The 18,476-nt window shown below is 42.7% G+C and overlaps 1 protein-coding gene across 1 annotated transcript; it reads right to left on the bottom strand.

Annotated features, from left to right (window-relative positions):
- Positions 1–342: 342 nt before the first annotated feature.
- CCNJ (cyclin J) lies at positions 343–10,444 on the bottom strand. The gene is made up of 5 exons (XM_069864166.1): positions 10,042–10,444; positions 8,120–8,330; positions 5,416–5,715; positions 5,168–5,327; positions 343–3,505 (listed from the first exon to the last, which is right to left on the bottom strand). The coding sequence occupies exons 1-5, from the start codon at positions 10,108–10,110 to the stop codon at positions 3,091–3,093; spliced, it is 1,155 nt and encodes a 384-aa protein (XP_069720267.1). The 5' UTR covers positions 10,111–10,444; the 3' UTR covers positions 343–3,090.
- Between the last annotated feature and the right edge of the window lie 8,032 nt (positions 10,445–18,476).

The raw sequence follows: 18,476 nt of genomic DNA, 5'->3' as shown, positions 1-18,476 counted from the left end.
CTTCCCTTGAACTACTATACTTCTTTTGTTCTTGTTTTCTTTGTTATAGCTGTGCATACATTGTTGAACTATACAATGTTTAAGCATATGCTGTGGGTGCAATTGGCTTTAAAGCCCCCTTCCTGCATGATTTCCTTCCCTTTTTTTTTTTTCTTTTTTTTATTGTAAAGTCAGAGTGTTCCCAAAGCTTGTTAAGAGTGTCACAGAAAGGGTAGGGAGAAAGAAGAAAGTCTTTACATCTTCAGCCCACACACAGGATGATGTAAGACAGATTAGGGTCATTTTACATATTAAAAAAAACCAACCCAACACACACAGAGAAGCATAACACACACTGGAGCATTCTTACTCAAAACTAGTTTTATTTTTAAAAATAAGTTGAATGCATAGCACTCACAAAGATTCCATTGTTTTGGACTTTTTGCATTTAGGAACACCATTCTTATTTATGCCATAAAACCCACCTTTTGGTTCTAATACTAAGAACAGCATATTTTTAATGTACACCAGTAAAGCCCTTTTAAATAATATATTGAAACTGTTCAGTGTACATTTTCTCTGTAGTGGTTGTGCAGCTGTAGTGTGAAAAAACTCAGACTAATTAATAAATTAAAAACAAACAGCATGTAGTAGAACTTTTTACAGTTGAACTAATGTCTTAAAATAGTCAAATAAAAAATACCCTATTAAATGTAAATTTGCAGTATTAACTAACTGAGTAAGCCCCCCGCGCATTATAATTCCAGTGTTAAGTATTAGTTAAATTTTATATATCAAATGCCTATGGGATAAATTCACTAATACCCCCCAAAAAAGAGGAGCCTATACTGCTGTGTCACAAATAAAGATGACAAGTAAGCTGATTTAAAGATTTTACAGAAAAAAAATTGCTACAGGCATCTGCTGTTATTTCAAGTCATGGTCTATTACAAGACTGTACATTCATAGCATCAGAGGTAGTTAGAGCACTGAGGACTTGGATAGAGCATTGCAACAAAATGAAACTGGCAGAAAGAAGTCCATTTCCCTCTTAAATGGGTAACAATGCTAAATAAAAAGCATGGCATCTTAGGAGGTGGAAAGTCTCTACTTAATGCTACCCTCAGACATGGCAAAATAGTCATCAAGTGATGGAAAGGTGGGAAAAAACCCCAAACCAACTTGCAGTTTCATTAAAGAACTGATCATACTGTGCCTATTTCAAAGTTGATTCTCTAGCATAAAGCAGAGAAGGTCATCTCTTTCGTTCACACTTTTATCCCCTTGCACATATATGCTACAAAAGCCCATAACAGAAATTGGGATTTAGGCAAAAAAAAACCAAACGACCAAACAAGAGAATCAGGATTTCTTCTCCTCAACAGTAAATAGGTTTTTGTAGCATAATCTCATTCAGCCCCAGAAAAAATGAACACAGCTGTCCTCCCTCCATTCTGAATGTTATGGTAAGGCCCCTCTCTCCTGTGATAAAGCCTTTATGTTGATATTGATAATGTATGTTAATTTGCCCCTAGTTTCAAAACAGTCACAGTAAGATTCACAATACTTCTGTGTCATTAGATGGTACACAATTTAAGTGCTGCCGTCAAGACCGGAGAAAAAGGTGGTAAAAGAACAAACAAAACAGAAAAAAAGCGCCTTAGGCTGATGTACTATAAAGATATTTTACAGTACTAAGAAACCTGTCATCCATACACCTTCCTCCCATGCTCTGTCACAGGAGAAAGTCAGGTATCTGCTTTTTTTAAAAAAAATAAATCCTCCATTAATAGCTCTACCACCATTTTCATCCAAGAGTGGGATGAGTGAAGCTTTCCACCCTCAGACTATCCACTCCACAGGAGATAGTGTAATTTCATAAAGTTATTAGCACCTTAATTGTGATAAAGCAGTTCACTCTGCAATATAATTTTGATCCACCCGTTTAGAAGAGTAAATCTCTGTATTTTCTTCTGGAACTCCCAAATAGTAGAAGAAGTTGCGCCACTGTTACCTGAGAATTTCCCTCCACTGTAAGTCTGACAGAACTGGATTTCTACAAGCATTTAACTGTTCTTTTTTTGCATAAGCAATACTGTCAGTCCAACTGGAGGATGCCTTCTGTTGGTTAATAATACATGTGTGTTTGTGTGTGTGTACACAGAGGAATCTCAGCCACTGTAGTAGTTTTGGTACAGTACAAGTTCAGCTGAAACTCTCTTTTCTTCAATTACTCAATACCACGCTGCTGAGCGGTTCACATCTAGATTCTGCGAACACTAACATATCCCTTTGGTACTCTGCGTATAGATGCCCTGAAGAAAAGCCATTCCACTTGCTATAGTTTCTTCTCTCTCTGCCTTCTTCTCTCGAGTTATACCCAATTAAGCATACAAACCAGCAGCAGAGAGTAATGAGTAGAAAATTCCCTGAGTTAGTATGAATGAGTTACTTTAACCATAAAAAGGATAGGGAGGAGAAAAGAACTAAAAATATAGTGTCTATTCTGTGAGGTACAAAACTTAAAAACTAGCCAAAATACCAGTTAACTCAAATGCCTTAGTCTAAAGCAAATATGCAACACAAGTGCCAAAAAAGGGGCAAGAGCATGGAGTCAGCCAGATGAGACTTGTTTCTTCCTGTGGCCCCAGTGTCTGGAGAAACCTGACATTTAATGGATTCTTAAGTTCCAGTAAGTTTAAAGTAAGTGTTAATACTGCATGGTGGTATCACATAAATGTCTTCAAAATAATACTGCATATCTCCTTCATTAAAAGGTAAGTTTGTAAGTTAGTCCACAGCTATTTTTCTTTTGACTAGTATTTCAAAGAGGTGTGTTGGAAGCAGAGCATTCTGAGTACCAGAGTAAGCACTTACTACTCCCAGGTATGCACATTCTTTTTAGAGGGTGTTCTGTGTGCTTATTTTTTGCAGTCTGCATTTGAGCTATGGGACTCGTTGCCAATCCAGTTGCTTTTTTTTTTCTGGAAAGGCACTTTTTATTGAATTTGTTGCCCTCAAAATTACTTGAGGTTTAACACAACCTAAACCAATTCCCCTCAACAGAACTTACCACCCCGAACAAACAAGCACAAAACAATTTTGTATTTATCACCTCTCAAAGCAGGGAGTAATACAGGAATATCGTCCATTCACTTGGTAACTCCGGTTGTAGGAGACACTTAGACATGGCTTCACTTCTAGTGGAACAGCTAGTGACATCGCAGCACCAGTCTGTACATGGCCTCGACCCTGAACACTAGACTGTAAGGCAGCAGGACAAGTCTGAAGTGGGAAAGATGCCGTTTGATTGGAGGATAATATCTGTTGACAGTTTTGCTGGTGTGACACCTGATGGTGATACTGTAATGAAGATTGATGAGTTTGGAGATACCGTGGCATGTGCTGTTGAGCATTATTAGCCTGTTGAGAAGTTGGAGCTGAGGCCTGGAATACAGTATGTTGGGCAGATTGAGCACGTTGTCCTTTTTGCTTGTTTGCTTCCTTCACATCATTATCATGTGCACTAAAATTGATAAGACAGTTCATGAAAATAGACATTAAAATAATTTAACCTCTTTGGGTTAACTTTTAAGAGCACTCCAACAAATGGTGCAATTATCTGAAAGCTTTCAAAGCTATTTTTTTTTTTAAATCATTTTAGTCTACTCTTTAAAATAATTTAAGTTTTTAAAATTTTTTTCTTGAGGATACATTTCTTTTCAGTATTTCACTTCATAGCAACACAAAATGCAGATAAAAGCCAAGTACAATACAAATAATATAGCAGTATCTAAAATTACCAGCATAATAATGTCTGCTAGCGTACTGCACTAAAGTGCCAGATGACCAGAACCCAAAATTAAAACTTACTTGCTGCTCCTACCTCATTTAAATTGGGTAATAGAGAATAGGGATTTTAAAGACATGACATCAGAGGGATTTTAAAGATCTACATTACAATACTAAAAGAACATATGTATATTTATATTGGACCCTGCTTTGAACAGTGGAAATGCATTTTTTTTTTCTTCGCCTCACCTTTTTTCTCTCCTACCCAGTACTTAAGTTAGACAGTTTAGCTCCCCTGAATTCCCTTTGATTTACACCCAATCTCAAACATATTTAGACATACTCTTTTTCTTGCTTTTATGCTGAGGTCAAGCAGGTGCCACCTACACATTTCAGTCAGGCCTAAATCTCAAAAATCATCCAAGTTTTGTGGTACTGCCTATGCAGAGCAGATCTCTTGAAGACAGTGAGCGTTCAATACCTCGCTGTTTTTTCATAAGGGGTTGCTATCTTTTTACGGTCCACTGCAAAGATGACTGAAAGGTTTTGCCCACACCCCCCTGCTACCCCAGCGGTTCCAGAGCAATACTGAAAACACTCCTGCAACAGCACTTGCATGCCTTACGTACTATCCCTTCCATTTCACATATTAGTGAAGCCAAAACAGACTGTCAGAGGTGATAACACCACAATTATAAGATACGATGCTCCCAGATACAGCTGTTCCTGTACTTCTATGGACCACAACTATATTTAGCTCAAGGCAAAAGCAAACTCCTGCAGGAGTAAAGCAGTTACATGGGCATAGGTTTTGACATAAAGGTTTAGAATAGAAGAACTGATCATATAAAAACTCCTCGCAGTAAGGTTCACTTGGCATTTGCTGGCATTTTTATCTCATGTTAGCTGCATCTCTCCACTGTAGAGCAAACATCAATACAGCAAAACTGGTTACAACCTTCTCAGTGTTTCCTCCCCCAAAGATAGCCACTCAAGCAGTCTGCATGTTTGAGCCATAATCTGGAGCATCCCTTGAACTTCAACAGCATAGAGTCTTCAGAGTAAGTAGAAGCCCCTGTGCCTTTGGTACTCCTTGCAATCTCTTTTTCCTCTCTGAGCACAGTACAGAGATTGGAAACAAGCTATTTAACAGGCTCTCAAAGCATGCCAAAAAGATGTTCAGTGAAAATGCAAGGCTGAGGTTTGCTTGTTGAAAGAACAGGGAAGAGGTTTGATCTGACAAGGTTTTCTCTTTTGGAAAGAATAAAATAGTTACCTAAGTATTGTTAGAATAGAAAAATTGAAATTAAAGAAATTTACTTGCAGCGCTAACAGTAATTAAGCACACCAACAAATGCAAAAATGAGCTTAAAAAAAGTTGCTGTTGTTAACTTACATTAATAGTCGTTCAATACATGGCATTAGGAAATCCCAGGAGTATGCAGTAAGATGATGCAGTCGGGTAGGCCATGTTGGCGAGAGACGCAAGATAATCCTTGAAGAAGCCACGCATGCAGTAGCGACTAAAGAAGGGGCATAATTTAAGAATGCATGATCTAGAAAGGAGTAGGAAAAAGATTCGTTTAAGTTGGAGATTTTCTGTCAAGACAACAAAGGCATCTTTACCTGAAATAAGTAACTCACCTTGCAGCGATACTTCCAGAAAGTAATCAGCATATTTTGCCATATATAACTTAGTCTTCTCTAGGCAAACCATTGGCCAACCATCATGAAGATCAGTCTCATGGACAGCAATAGAAAGATAATAGTCGATGAAATGAGCAGCAGTTGGGAGGCACAAATTCCACTGAAATGTTTCTAGCAATAACAACTCCATATGAAGCAAATTCTGTTTTGTTAGTACCAAATTCATGTTAGTCATACAACCCAAGCTGTTCAACTGTTCAAGTTTGGGAACACTGTCTTCCTTTTCTTCAAATTTACCTTCAGGTGAACACAAAGAAGAGGGGAGGAAAAAAAAGGTTCAGCATGAGTGAACTATAAAAGAGATAGATATCTACTGTCTGCACTGGTCATATTTCAATTCTACTGTGTCAAACAAGCTTCAGACTTTCCTGCAGATGCAGAGCTCAAACTGAAGATGTCATCAGATGCAAAAAGGGGTATGTGCCATAATGGGTTAAATTTCACCAGGTAACGTCAAACACCATGTACAAAACAGTTCCACGTTTCCTGTTGGTTTTCCTGCCCTGGCACACAAAAGCCAGTTGCCAAGAGCAGAAGCTCTTTAGGACATCACAGGCACTGCATATGCAAGTTTTTGACACAAAAATATTGTGTAAGGTGTCCCCATCATCAATGAAATACTACTGTGATGTGAGTTGCAATACACAACACCACAGCATTTGGCTTTAATCACCCTCCTATCCCCGTGCACCCGTTTTGTTTCTAAAACTCTATTAGAGTATAGCTAGAGCTCTAGCTAATGTGCCTGCTTTTAATGCCTGTTATGGTAGGTAGTTTTTAGATTTTATAGCTGATAAGCTGCTCCAGTGTTTTAAACAAGTGGAGTTCAGCAACGTGCACCTGAAAACCCACACTGCCATAGATACTGTTTCAACTTTAACACTACTAGTTGCTTCAGCGTTCCTTGGACTTCAGCTTGTCAGGCCTGTATGTTTTTAGCCTAAAGCAAAATTGTGTACACAGAAAACCCATTAAAAAGTGAAATGTCTCACATTTCCACATGGTTTGCCACATGGTTGTGCTGTTTCAATTTCATTGCAAATTCTGTCCATCTTACACTCGCTATTCAGTATGACACGGTATGTTGTTAATGCACATTTTTAGAGAGTTTTGCAGGACTGAACGTACTGAATGTTTGCTTTTTTCAACAGTGGAGGTACTTACACTCGACTTAATCCAACATCAGTCCCAGTCTGTTAAGTTTTTGTTTCCTGTACTCAGGAAATTACAGGAGTAAAAGTTTCAGTAGTTGCAATCATTTCTCGTATTGCTTTTGTAAACTTATCAGGTATATCAGTGTGACTAGTCCAACTTATTGCACCACAGATTAAACTGCTTGTTTAAGCCACATAGGGCAAAAGTTTAAAATAGCATTATGGTTTGTGCTTTCTGAACCAATCTATGCACTGCCACTCAGAAGAGCAACTACTCCAGGCTTTTGGAGCTCTACTTACAGCTTGTTATGAAAGATGGCAGAGGTTTTTTTTTTAAAATTATAATTTTCTTCAGAAGATGAATTTCATCTGAAAATCTGGCATTAGTTCAAAGCCAATCCTTTTTCCTAAATGGATTACACTCGTTTCTGAGACAAGGTTTTCATACTCAGCACCTCATCTCTTGCCTAGTGATGATTGCTGACTGGTGGCATACAGTCCAAGTTTATCCGCAGAAGAATTTGAAATAACCTTTTTCTTGTTTAACTGTTCTGCTGAATAGCTGTATTGGTGGAGTTAGGGGATGCAATGAAAGGAAGCAGTATATAAAACATAGCTAACACCTCAGTACTCTGTTTTCTAGGGAAGAGGGCCTAGAGCCACAACACTATGCACCCTGAGAAAGCAAAAATAGATTCAGAGAAACAGATCAGCAGAAACTGAACCAACAGTTAGTTCTGCTGCCAGGACCCATTACTCTGAATCTACTGGTTTAAGAACAAGTGCCAGCAGGTACCCCAGTAAGCTACACCCACATCTAAAAGGGGACATCACAAATGTCAGAAGATAGATACACATTACAAGACTCTAGACAAGGTCAATGTAAGCAGCACTGATCATAAAGAATGCCTGTAATTAATTCTGTCTTCAGATTACTGTCATTCACTGATGTATTTCACCAGTATTACATTTTGTACGTGACCATAGAGGAGGTATGCTAGCCTTAGCCTGTTTAAAGAACACTGCATTTTCTGAAATCTTAAGTACTCAGAACCACAGAGCACCATCGGCCAGGTGCAGTACAGTCTACATATGGTTTAATTAATTTCTTCCTTTATCACAGATATGCAAATTTCTCATTTCCAGCACTGGATCTACCAACTTTGAGATGTCCTTAGAAAGGCAGTCTTTCTATTCCTACAATACAGCTCTGAAAGTTCACCTTAAAACCATTTGTTTCCAAGCTTAAACACTGCTTTTTAATTGCAGTTTCTTTTTCCTTTCCTCAGTCTCATCAGGTACCAACAGAAGTCAAAATGAGAGGTTAAAGAAAGGCTCTACAAGTTGGGCCAAACTGATAGACCCTAATCTGCCTGTCTATTATAACCACTTTGTTTTCCCCATCTGCTGTATCCCATCAAGACATGCCTTGTGCTTGGCAGCAGAACCTAGATTGCTTTAGTTAAAGTTTGGTGCCACATACTTACTTGCTAAAAGTAAACAGGAAAGAGCAACCACATGCAGCTGCTGTATAGATATGTCATAACGATCCATAAAGAGGTCCAACAGATACACAGCTAGATGTCGTGCAGCAGGACAGAGTCTGAATCGATTGCTCACAATGGCAATTAAATCTGCAAAATATCTTCTCAGATGTAACTGGGGAGATTGGCCTTTGTAGGAGGGCAGCTTCAGCTCCTAGATGGACAGCAGCATGCAATTTTAATAAAACCATCATTCAATTTGAATTAGCATCAGATTATATAGCTGATATCCTCAAATTTATCACAGAATTTTCAAAGTATTTATACCCACCATTTCAGCATCAGAAGAAAATCTATTCATTGTATTACATAAGAAGTAAGAAATAACTTGGTTCTGCACAACATTAGTATAAAAATCATCCAATTGGGCAATCACCTGGAGTGACTTCACCTTTTACCATTTCTCTTCCATTTCCTCTAATGCAAAGGCTGTACCTCCCAGCAGGGAAACTGCAAGGGTATGCAAGTGCTCCTCAGCTGCTTCAATGCAAAGTCCAATAGCTTAACTCAACACTCTCCTGCTGCAGCTCAAGTCTGAGCAACCAAACTTTGTACTGAAGTGTTTGCATGTTCCAGTGCTACTAGATCTCCTGCAGGTGCCTCCAGGAGAAGGGCACTAACAGCTAGCTGAAAGTAGAAACATTAGGGAGAGGAATGGGGTGTGCACGCGTCAACATTTGCTGCGTGCACATGTTTAAATCCTGACTTAATCTGATCTGATTGATGTTGCACTGACACCGATTACAGTGTGCGCTCAGGCATTCAGTTAAGCATACATAAACCTCACGTGGTCTGAAATTCAGGGGGGAACCCCATAAAACAAAAGCCCTACCAGCACCATAGATGAGAAAAATCTGTAACACAATCTATTTTGAATACAAAGTTCGGCATGGTCAAAAGAGCATTCCCCAGTCTCCTGCCTCGTAGGTAGCATCTCCTCTCGTACACAGCAGCAGTGCTGTCTTCTGTTATCATGAATAAATTTATGACTTAGAATAAATTTATGAATGAATAAATTTATGAGTTATTTATTGTGCAGCCCAGATTGAGTAGGATTTTGAGTACAATTAAATTCCCTGGAGGACAGGCTGATGACATCAAGACGGAATAAAGTCACCCAAAATTTTCAAAGTTCGAAAGTCAATTAAAAGTTCTGAAGCACGTCAGTAAAGTGAAAAAAAAACCAAACAAAACAAACCAACACTCCCTCCTCACCTACTAAGCTTTAAAATTCACCTTTCAGGAGACTAACTTGGGTTGAACAATTGTAACTTTGGTACCAAACAGATGATCCTACCCTTCTCTTGGGTATCTTCCCCCCACCCCGTTCCTGCAAATAAAACCCCCAAACTTCTAGCAGTCACACCTTCAGGACAACTAATCATAGAATAGTTTGGGTTGGAAGGGACCTTAAAGATCACCTAGTTCCACCCCCTCTGCCATGGGCAGGAACATCCCACTGGATCAGGCTGCCCAAGGCCCCATCCAACCTGGCCCTGAACACCTCCAGGGATGGGGCAGCTACATCTTCCCTGGGCAACCTGGACCAGTAGCTCACCACTCTCACAGTGAAGAAATTCCTCCTTAGGTCTAGTCTAAATCTACCCCTCTCCAGTTTATACCCATTGCTTCTAGAAACCCACTCATCAAGCACCATCAGGAAGCAAAAGCTCATTTTTAGTAGGTTCAGTCACTGCCAACCGGTTTTCGGCTCTGGGCACCAGGCACTTCCCTGGGGAAGCAGCCGCTCCGAGCCACCTGCGCTCGGTCCCCGCTCGCCCCGGGCCCCTACGTCTCTCTGCGACGCGGCCGAGCGGCCGCCGCGGAGCTCGGGACCATTCCCCCCTCCCCCGACACAGGGCTACCTTGTACCGCAGCGCCTGGTGGATGTCGGCCGCCAGCTGCCCCGTCCACCACTGCGGCTCCAGCTCCATAGGCGCGGCGCGGGGCCCGGACACAGCGGAGGAAGCGGCGCCGGCTGAGGGGTGGGACGGCCAGCGCCGCCCTCGCCCCCTCCTCGCTCGATTAAACGCTCTCAGCTGCCGCCCGCGCCGCGGGGCCGCCCCAGCGCCCCGGCCCAGCTGGCCGCCATGCGGGGCACAAGTGGGGCTCGTTAAAGCGGGGGACGCGGCGGAGCCGGCGAGCGCGCGCGCCCCGACGAAAGGGCGGGCGCCGCGTCCCCCGAACGAAGCCGCCGCTCCCCCTACGCACCGGCGCGGCCGCCCCAGGGCTCCCCCGCCATCACGCGGCAGCGCCGCCCGCTCCGCTCATTGTTAAAGCGCCGAGCGGGCCTGCTGTGTACAAAGCCGGGCAGCGCCCGCCCGCCGGCCAATCCGCGGCCGCCTGACAGCGCGGCAGCCGCCCGCCGGCCAATCCGCGGCCGCCTGACAGCGCGGCCGCCGCCCGCCGGCCAATCCGCGGCCGCCTGACAGCGCGGCCGCCGCCCGCCGGCCAATCCGCGGCCGCCTGACAGCGCGGCCGCCGCCCGCCGGCCAATCCGCGGCCGCCTGACAGCGCGGCCGCCGCCCGCCGGCCAATCCGCGGCCGCCTGACAGCGCGGCCGCCGCCCGCCGGCCAATCCGCGGCCGCCTGACAGCGCGGCCGCCGCCCGCCGGCCAATCCGCGGCCGCCTGACAGCGCGGCCGCCGCCCGCCGGCCAATCCGCGGCCGCCTGACAGCGCGGCCGCCGCCCGCCGGCCAATCCGCGGCCGCCTGACAGCGCGGCCGCCGCCCGCCGGCCAATCCGCGGCCGCCTGACAGCGCGGCCGCCGCCCGCCGGCCAATCCGCGGCCGCCTGACAGCGCGGCCGCCTGACAGCGCGGCCGCCTGACAGCGCGGCCCCCGCCCGCCGGCCAATCCGCGGCCGTCTGACAGCGCGGCCCCCGCCCGCCGGCCAATCCGCGGCCGCCTGACAGCGCGGCCCCCGCCCGCCGGCCAATCCGCGGCCGCCTGACAGCGCGGCCCCCGCCCGCCGGCCAATCCGCGGCCGCCTGACAGCGCGGCCCCTGCCCGCCGGCCCATTGCTCGCTGCCTTACAGCGCTGCCCTCCCCGTCGGCCGATCCAGCGCCGCCTTACAGCTCGACCCGCCCGACGGGCACCAATCAAGAGCGCGGCGCTCACGGGGCGCGCGCGGTAAAGGCTTGGCCTCGCGCAGCTGCCGTAGCAGTCCCTTAAAATTCCGCGGAAGGGGGGATAGGGCTGCTTTAGAGGCGCTGTCGCTGTGGGGAGGGGCTCTTTGCCTCAGGCCCCACAGGGATCCTGCACCCTTGAGGGGCGGCCTGTGGGGCTTTTAGTGCATCGCGGCCCGAGCTCTGACAGAGTTTTGCCCTCCGCCCTGTTCTCTTCCCCTTTTTAGTTGCGCTGTGAAGCTTTTAGCGCGTTGTGGCGGGTGTCCTGCAGCTCTTTCGCATTTCAGGTGCGGTTTCCTTTCAGCGGGAGAGCCTGCGCACCTATTGAGTTACAGAAGCCACGAGCCATGAGGTTTGTTTTGTGGTGAGCTCTTGTTCACTACTGGTGCACACGTCCTCCTGAACAGCCTTTGCTGCCCACCTGAGGGAAGAGGCCTCTGTCTCCTAACAGAGGAGCACTTCACGAGGTTCAGCTCGTGCCCCTGGTGTCACAGTGGGTGTTGTGCACCTCTTGAGTTCAGAAAGCCCTCTTGGGGATGCTTTTCACTTGGTAACCTGCTGTTATAGAGGTATTACAAATAATACTTGCTGCTTTGTAGTGGTTTATGTTGTTGAGCTCCTAAATACCTGAACAACTTGGTAACTGAGGATGTAAAACAGTACAACATACAACAAGCAATGCAAAGTGGTGAGGAACAAATACTTGGGATGCAGTTTCTGTTGGGGGAATATCTCGATTTTTCATTTTTATCCATGCTCAGACTTTTTTTTTTTTTAATTAAGAAAAATGGAAAGTCTTGACATAGCTAGTTTATTGACTTTGTAGCCAGGACTGTAAAAGCCTGTTTACATATGCATGTCTAACTTAAACGGGTGGTATTATGGACTGCAGTGGCCTGCTTCATCTGAGGAGGTGTACTCCTAGGTGGAAGTCCGTGTTTGTGAGGATGCATTTCTCATGCCATTTCCGTTAATGACAGATTTAATTATATAATGTTACATATTTTTTCTAAAGAGAAAAGTAGAGAAATGCTAGTATTTTTGTGCATGAATACATAATTGAGCAAATTCTTCAGCTGTTTAGATTAGCTATCTGAGATCTGTGGACTATTGACAAAGCAGCATTTTGCTGTTCTGATGACTTTTTATCTCAGTTCTGTGCATTGTTTTGAAGGCATGCTCAAGCTAATTTTGCTTTTAAAATTGTTTGTTCTTAAAGAAAAGTAATACCAAATTTTATACTTCAAAGGCAAGATAAATCTCGAGCAGGTTCTTAATAGAGACATAGTCTTCACCACACCTTTATGGCCTTCAAAAATGTGTTGCCTGCTTGAAGACAGGAAAGCAAATAAACATCAACGTGTTAAAAAGCTGTTACAATGGGCCCAAACAGAGAAGTGAGTTCTACTCTTGTGTGTTGGGAGAAATTACTGTTAGCACTGCTGTCTCCCCACAGGGCTTTTTAACCATGTGGATTAGTCTGTTGCTGAAGTGTTAAGTGTTAGAAGGGTGGGAGTAAAGTAGATACTTGCTGTGTATCAGATACTCAGATGTGCTTGCCTGACTTGGATAAGAAGTGTGGTCCTGATAAAGCCAAGTACTGACAGCTATTTGTATAAAATACTTGAGGAAAACAACAGTGCTGTGGTTACTTGCCATACCACAAAGACGACTGAGCTGTTGGAACTACTTATTTCAGCTCCTTGTAACGCTTCTTCACTGCCTTTTTCCAAGTTGCCGTGCACTCCACAGCCTATCTTGAATTGCTGATCTTGTCAATAGTTACAGCTGTGTCTGCTTTTTATGCAATTAAAAGATGGGTTTGGAAAGAGCCTCATCATCTGCCCAAGGCTAGGATTGCTTCTGGCATTTGTTTTTCTGATCTTGGAAACATCCAGAAAATCATTCCATTTAAAAAGTCAAAGCATTTCTGTACAACCACGTTGTTATCTGCAGGAAGCATACATTTCTGTTTGCACTGTTAATCCCAACTGGAAGAACTGACAGTCTTAGAACCTCCAAACTCGAGTGGATTGCTTTCGGAGTCTAGGGCTTCCAAGATCAGAGTTTAAGGGTTGGGTTTAGTTTAGTGCAATTGTAATGAGACTTGTAATGATCTTATAATACCCAGTAGTATTTTTTTTTAACTGGTGCAGATTTTATCTGCTTTCAGTGGTCAAGGCTGTGTACAGTGCTTTATTTCCACCTTCATCCCCTGTGTGTAAGTTAGGACAGAATCAACACTTCCTCACTCAATCCTTAGAATAAACAGAGGATTTTAAAGGTTACTTCCAGTGGCAGTAAAGTTTTAATTATCAAGAAACTGGCAGTGTGAAGTTTTTCCATTTGTGTGTAGTATATGGAACCTGATAAAACAGAAAATGGAACCAAATGTTATGAAACTATTTTGAAATGGATATCCTCTTTCTGTTACTGGCTGTGTATCACATAAGCAAATACTTATGTCTTGAGGGGGAAATAAGACTGGGTGTGAGAGCTGGTGTCTGTGCTTTGAAAAGATGCCAGAAGTACTGTTATTCTTGGAATTCCCTAAGAAAAATTGTGACCTGCACTCTATGCAAAACAGGCTAGAAGGTAACCTGTGAGATCTGAACTAAAGTGCTTGTAACGTTTTTGTGGAATCTTCTAAAAAGGGTGCTGCTGAAGTCTTAAAATTTACGGACGTGTAACTCGCAGGTTACAGTCTTAATGCAGTTTCAGACTTTGTGGGTGAGCTGACTTCCCTTTGTAGTTACTGAGAGGTTAGATCTGCATCTGAGGAGTTGATGCATGTATTTATGTGTTTAAGCTGCTTTTTCCTCACTAAGTGTGTTGGGTTTTTTTGGGTTTTCTTGTGGTTCTTCTTGGCCTGTGAAAAAGAAACTTGGCTTTTGAAGAACAATGAAGAACTTGCAGGTAATTGCCAATTGCGTCAAGTACTCTGATCTTGAGAACCACCATCTCTCTAGATTAGAAACCTTTTCCTGCTCTTATACTGTTTCTGAGACATTGTTTTAGTGCTAATGGTGCATTGACCACAGAGTACAAAGTTTCTGAAGACTAACACATTGTTTAACTTCTGTGCCTATTGTCATAAGATGAATCTTTGAAGTTTGATTTTGTCTTGACTGGCAGAATTAGATGAGTCAGTCACTTCAACTACTTAAGCAGAGTCCAAGACAAACTGAATTCTGGGGTGACAGAGGTGAAACAAATATTTAAATAACAGCTAAATCACTATGTTAATTGTTGTTTTGTTTATTTGCTCTTGCTTTTGTTTTGATGCTCCTTGGTCATTCTCATCTGAATAAAGAGATAGTAATTCCATAAAAGGCATTTTTGAAGGGCTGCATTTTTTTTGAGTTGTAACATGAGAAGCTCAGTTTCGTTAAACTGAGCATTATTTAAAAGCGAAATAATTCAAACTTAGTTCCCATGTTTCTTAAGGCTGAGCAAGTTAGCTCTGCTTTTGTCACTGTATTTGTTGATCTTATTTTCAAACAGAGGCTGCATCTGATGACATTTGTAGCAGTAATATTTCAAAGGCATTTAATTAAAGAGAATGAATCACTCTAAAGACAGGACTGTAACTGCTCACAGAGCCCTTTTGCACCATGGTGATAGTTGAAATGTCAGTAAAAAGAGTTGTAACACTTAAGAAGCGAGGGCGGTCTCCAGCTGAGAGTACTTCAGGTTGTATTTGTAAATGCCTGTGTTGAATGTACTCTGTGGGTAAGATTTTCAGTCTAGGGATTTGGATTCCCCGAATAGCTACTGAAATGTGATTATTAGATTTGATCTTAGCTGGTAAATGTCCTTTGGAATTGTTGACCGTAGTTATTAATACAGCTGTTAAGAGAGAAAGCATCTGAGACTGCTTCGCCCTGAATGATATGTGCTTTTCACAAAGCATTTTACCAAACAATTTGGCTTTAAGTGTTTTACTATCCTGTGGGAAGCTTTAAAAAAATGTGCACCCACTAATGTTTTATTTGGCATGAGAATAAATGTATAAGTTTTTGATATGTGTTTGAATGAAGAAACATTTATGTAAGTGGAAGAGTGTTGATGGATATAGCTTGTACTGCGGGGTTTTTCTTTTCTGTAAGTCACACTCAGTTTAGGAAATAATTTTGTCAGTAACTAAAAGGATGGGAGGAATTTTGCATCTAAAGCATATGCACTTCCTGCTCGGAAGTCTTCAGCTCATTTAACTGGAATTTAGGCAAGGTTACTTGTTGTGCAGTTAGCTTAGGGATGGAGTGGTTAATGATATGTTGTTGTTCCTGTCAAACATGTTTTGATTTTAGAATCTGATCCACAGAATCTAAGAAGGGCAAAGTGGCCTCTTCCTTTTCCTTTCAAACCAAAGGTCCAACAAAGAAGTTTGGGGGTTTTGTATATATTACTATTCAGGGCTGCCAAATTAAGAGCCAGCTCAGACAAAGTACTACAAAGTTAATGCTTTACCTGGTGGTGGTTGCTGTGGAGGAGAGCTGCATGCAGACGTGGGCTCACATCTGCAGGAGGGCTTGGTCTTTGTGGTGCTTCTTGTTGAAGTACCTGACTAGTAGGTTTCAGACTTGTAGTCAGGCACAAGTGGAAAACTTTGCGCTACTAGTTTCTTGTTAATGAAAACCCAACTGCTACTCTTGAAAGGAATTATTAATATCTTCTGTTTGTTCTGTACTGATTTACGTGCACAGGGATAAAGCAGGGAGGTGTACTTCCTTTTAGGTAAGGAAGGACTGCTGTTAGGTCTTTCTGGAGCTGTCTCTTCTCTGTGCTGTAGAAGACCAGATCACTCAGCCTCTCTTGAAAGGGCTGGTGCTCCAGTCCTCAAGCATCTAGGTGGCCATCTGATAAGTTTGCTTCAGCTCATCAATGTCTTTGTTGTGCTGGGGGGAGGAGGAGGTCCCAAATCTGGATGCAGTATTCTAGATGTGGTGCAGGGAGTGTTAAGTAGAGGGTGATAATCACTTCTTTTGATTATTTTGCAATGGTCCTGTTAATGCAGGCCAGACGCTGTTAGCCTTCTTCAGTGCCAGGGCATACTGTTGGCTCAGGTTCACCTTGCTACTGTGGGAGTCTTCAGCTTCCCTGTAGTGCTGGCTGGTCTGTGTTGTGCTCTCTTCCAGGAGGTTTGCCAGGGTCACAGCATGTTTTACTCTGTCCACAAGACAAAAAAACCCAAATGAAGAATGATAAATTGGACAGAGTTGGGGCCGGGGTAAATCCTGCCTAAATCCCACAGGGTTTATGTGTGTTTGAAGCACTTTGTTCCTTGATCCATTACTTGGAAGTGCTGTGTCTTATTCCGTTTGGTTGATAGTAATAAGCTTGTGGTTTGGGGCTGTGCTGTGTAGGAATAGTGTATCCTAATTTGATCACATCACAGTGAGATCTAGGATCTGGTTCTGCAACGGTATCTGAGATGGATGTGGCCAAATCTGCATTTGATAGTCAGAGCCCAGGGGCTCCAAATATAATCCTTGTGTCTCACTATGCTGAAAGTTTTTGAGATTTTTATGTTCGGGATACATTTTACTGCCAGGCACGTGGTCACATGTTAAAAGAGCTGATTAGCTCTATCATATTTGGTTAATGTGTGGAAGTACCTTTCTCAAGTTTCATGGACAAATAGACTCTTCACTTTTGCTTCCTAGTATCTTCTTATGCTATTCAGTACATAATTATCTAGTCACTACATATCTGAGACACGTTTCAACAGTCAGTACTCTTTATTTTCAGTCATTGCATTGTGACTCATTACACCCACTGCATTATTGAAAATGCAGAAACATACCTCCATTTGGATGCTGTTAAAAGCCCTGTATGGCTGTTTTAAAAAGTGTGTTAAATGAACAATCGAGTTGAAAGGAATAGAAGGGTAAAATGAACCCAGACTGTTTTGTTTCACAGCTCGTTGCCAGTGGTACTCCCATCTATAACTTTAGTTTTAGGTTTGATGAATACATGTGTTGACTTGTACAAAAGCTGTGTCCTGACAGGTAGTTAACACCTCGTGGGAGAAAGAATTCAGAAAGAAATCAGCATTTACTGCTCCTCTAACAATAAGGAATTAAACAATATTAAGATATTCTGCCCTAGGAAGAAAAGGGCCATCTCAGCCACCCTGTGTAAGAGGAACTCATGAGACATTGCTCATTTTGCACCTTAACCTACATCAGACTTGGAGGAAAAGTGCTGTCAAGAGTCACTGTGCGTTTGTGCCTGGGTTCTATTTAGTGGCTTTGCACATTGCATTGCTGTGACTGTGTGCAGTTTCTGATAAAGTCATATGTTTGTTTTCCTGTCCCATTTGGGGTTACTTTAAGGACAGTGTGTAAGAACCACCTCTATTGCACTACATATGAAAAAAAATTATATAACTCTCAGTCTGAAATTAGAGATATCAATATGGTAAATAAATGGTATCTGTGAAACACTCATACATTACCATATTTTAAATTTGTACAAAATTCTCTTTGGCAAGAAAAACTAGCACTTCATGTTTCTCCTCTTACTAATGGCCTCAGTCTTAAGAAATGCCAGCTTGTGTTTTTCCTTTGAGTAGTGGTCCAACAATTTCAAAACAGATGGCAAAAATAAATCTTTGTGTTTGAGTCATTGCTTTGCTTAGTATGTGACTGTGATTAGAGTAGGTATTGCTTGTATGAAAGAATTTGATTGATACTGCTGGGTGTTTGTTTTGTGGAAGTTTGTTATATTTTGTAATTTATTCTTTCCTTGAAAATACTTGTGGAATTCTTTTGAGATTACCATCTGCAGTTTGTAACTGTTTACCAACTGCAGTTTGTAACACAGTAGTGTTACTTAGCTATAAAAGTCAAGAAGTATAATTATTAGTTCCTGGTTGGTTTTTGTAAATAGTCTTCAGAATTAAATTTGACTCAGTTCTGATCCTCTTTTAAAAGTTTTATGAACATAAACAGTCCCATTTAAAGATACCCTGTTTTGTGCATCAGTGTGTTTACATGCTCAAGACTGTCTTTTTGTGTCTATGTGGTGCTGTAGAAGAGCAAGAGCTCTGGACTGTGGAAGGTGAATGGAAATGCATCTCGTAATGTTGGGGTAGGAGATTGATCAGGGGAGGGGTCATATGGTAGGATGGAGCTGGAGAAGGGCAGAAGTGGGTGGTTAATAGGAG

Source organism: Phaenicophaeus curvirostris, chromosome 9 (genome assembly GCF_032191515.1).
Source record: "Phaenicophaeus curvirostris isolate KB17595 chromosome 9, BPBGC_Pcur_1.0, whole genome shotgun sequence".
Classification (NCBI taxonomy): Eukaryota; Metazoa; Chordata; class Aves; order Cuculiformes; family Cuculidae; genus Phaenicophaeus; species Phaenicophaeus curvirostris.
The sequence above is the reverse complement of the archived record's forward strand: the minus strand, read 5'-3'. Positions and strand labels throughout refer to the sequence as shown.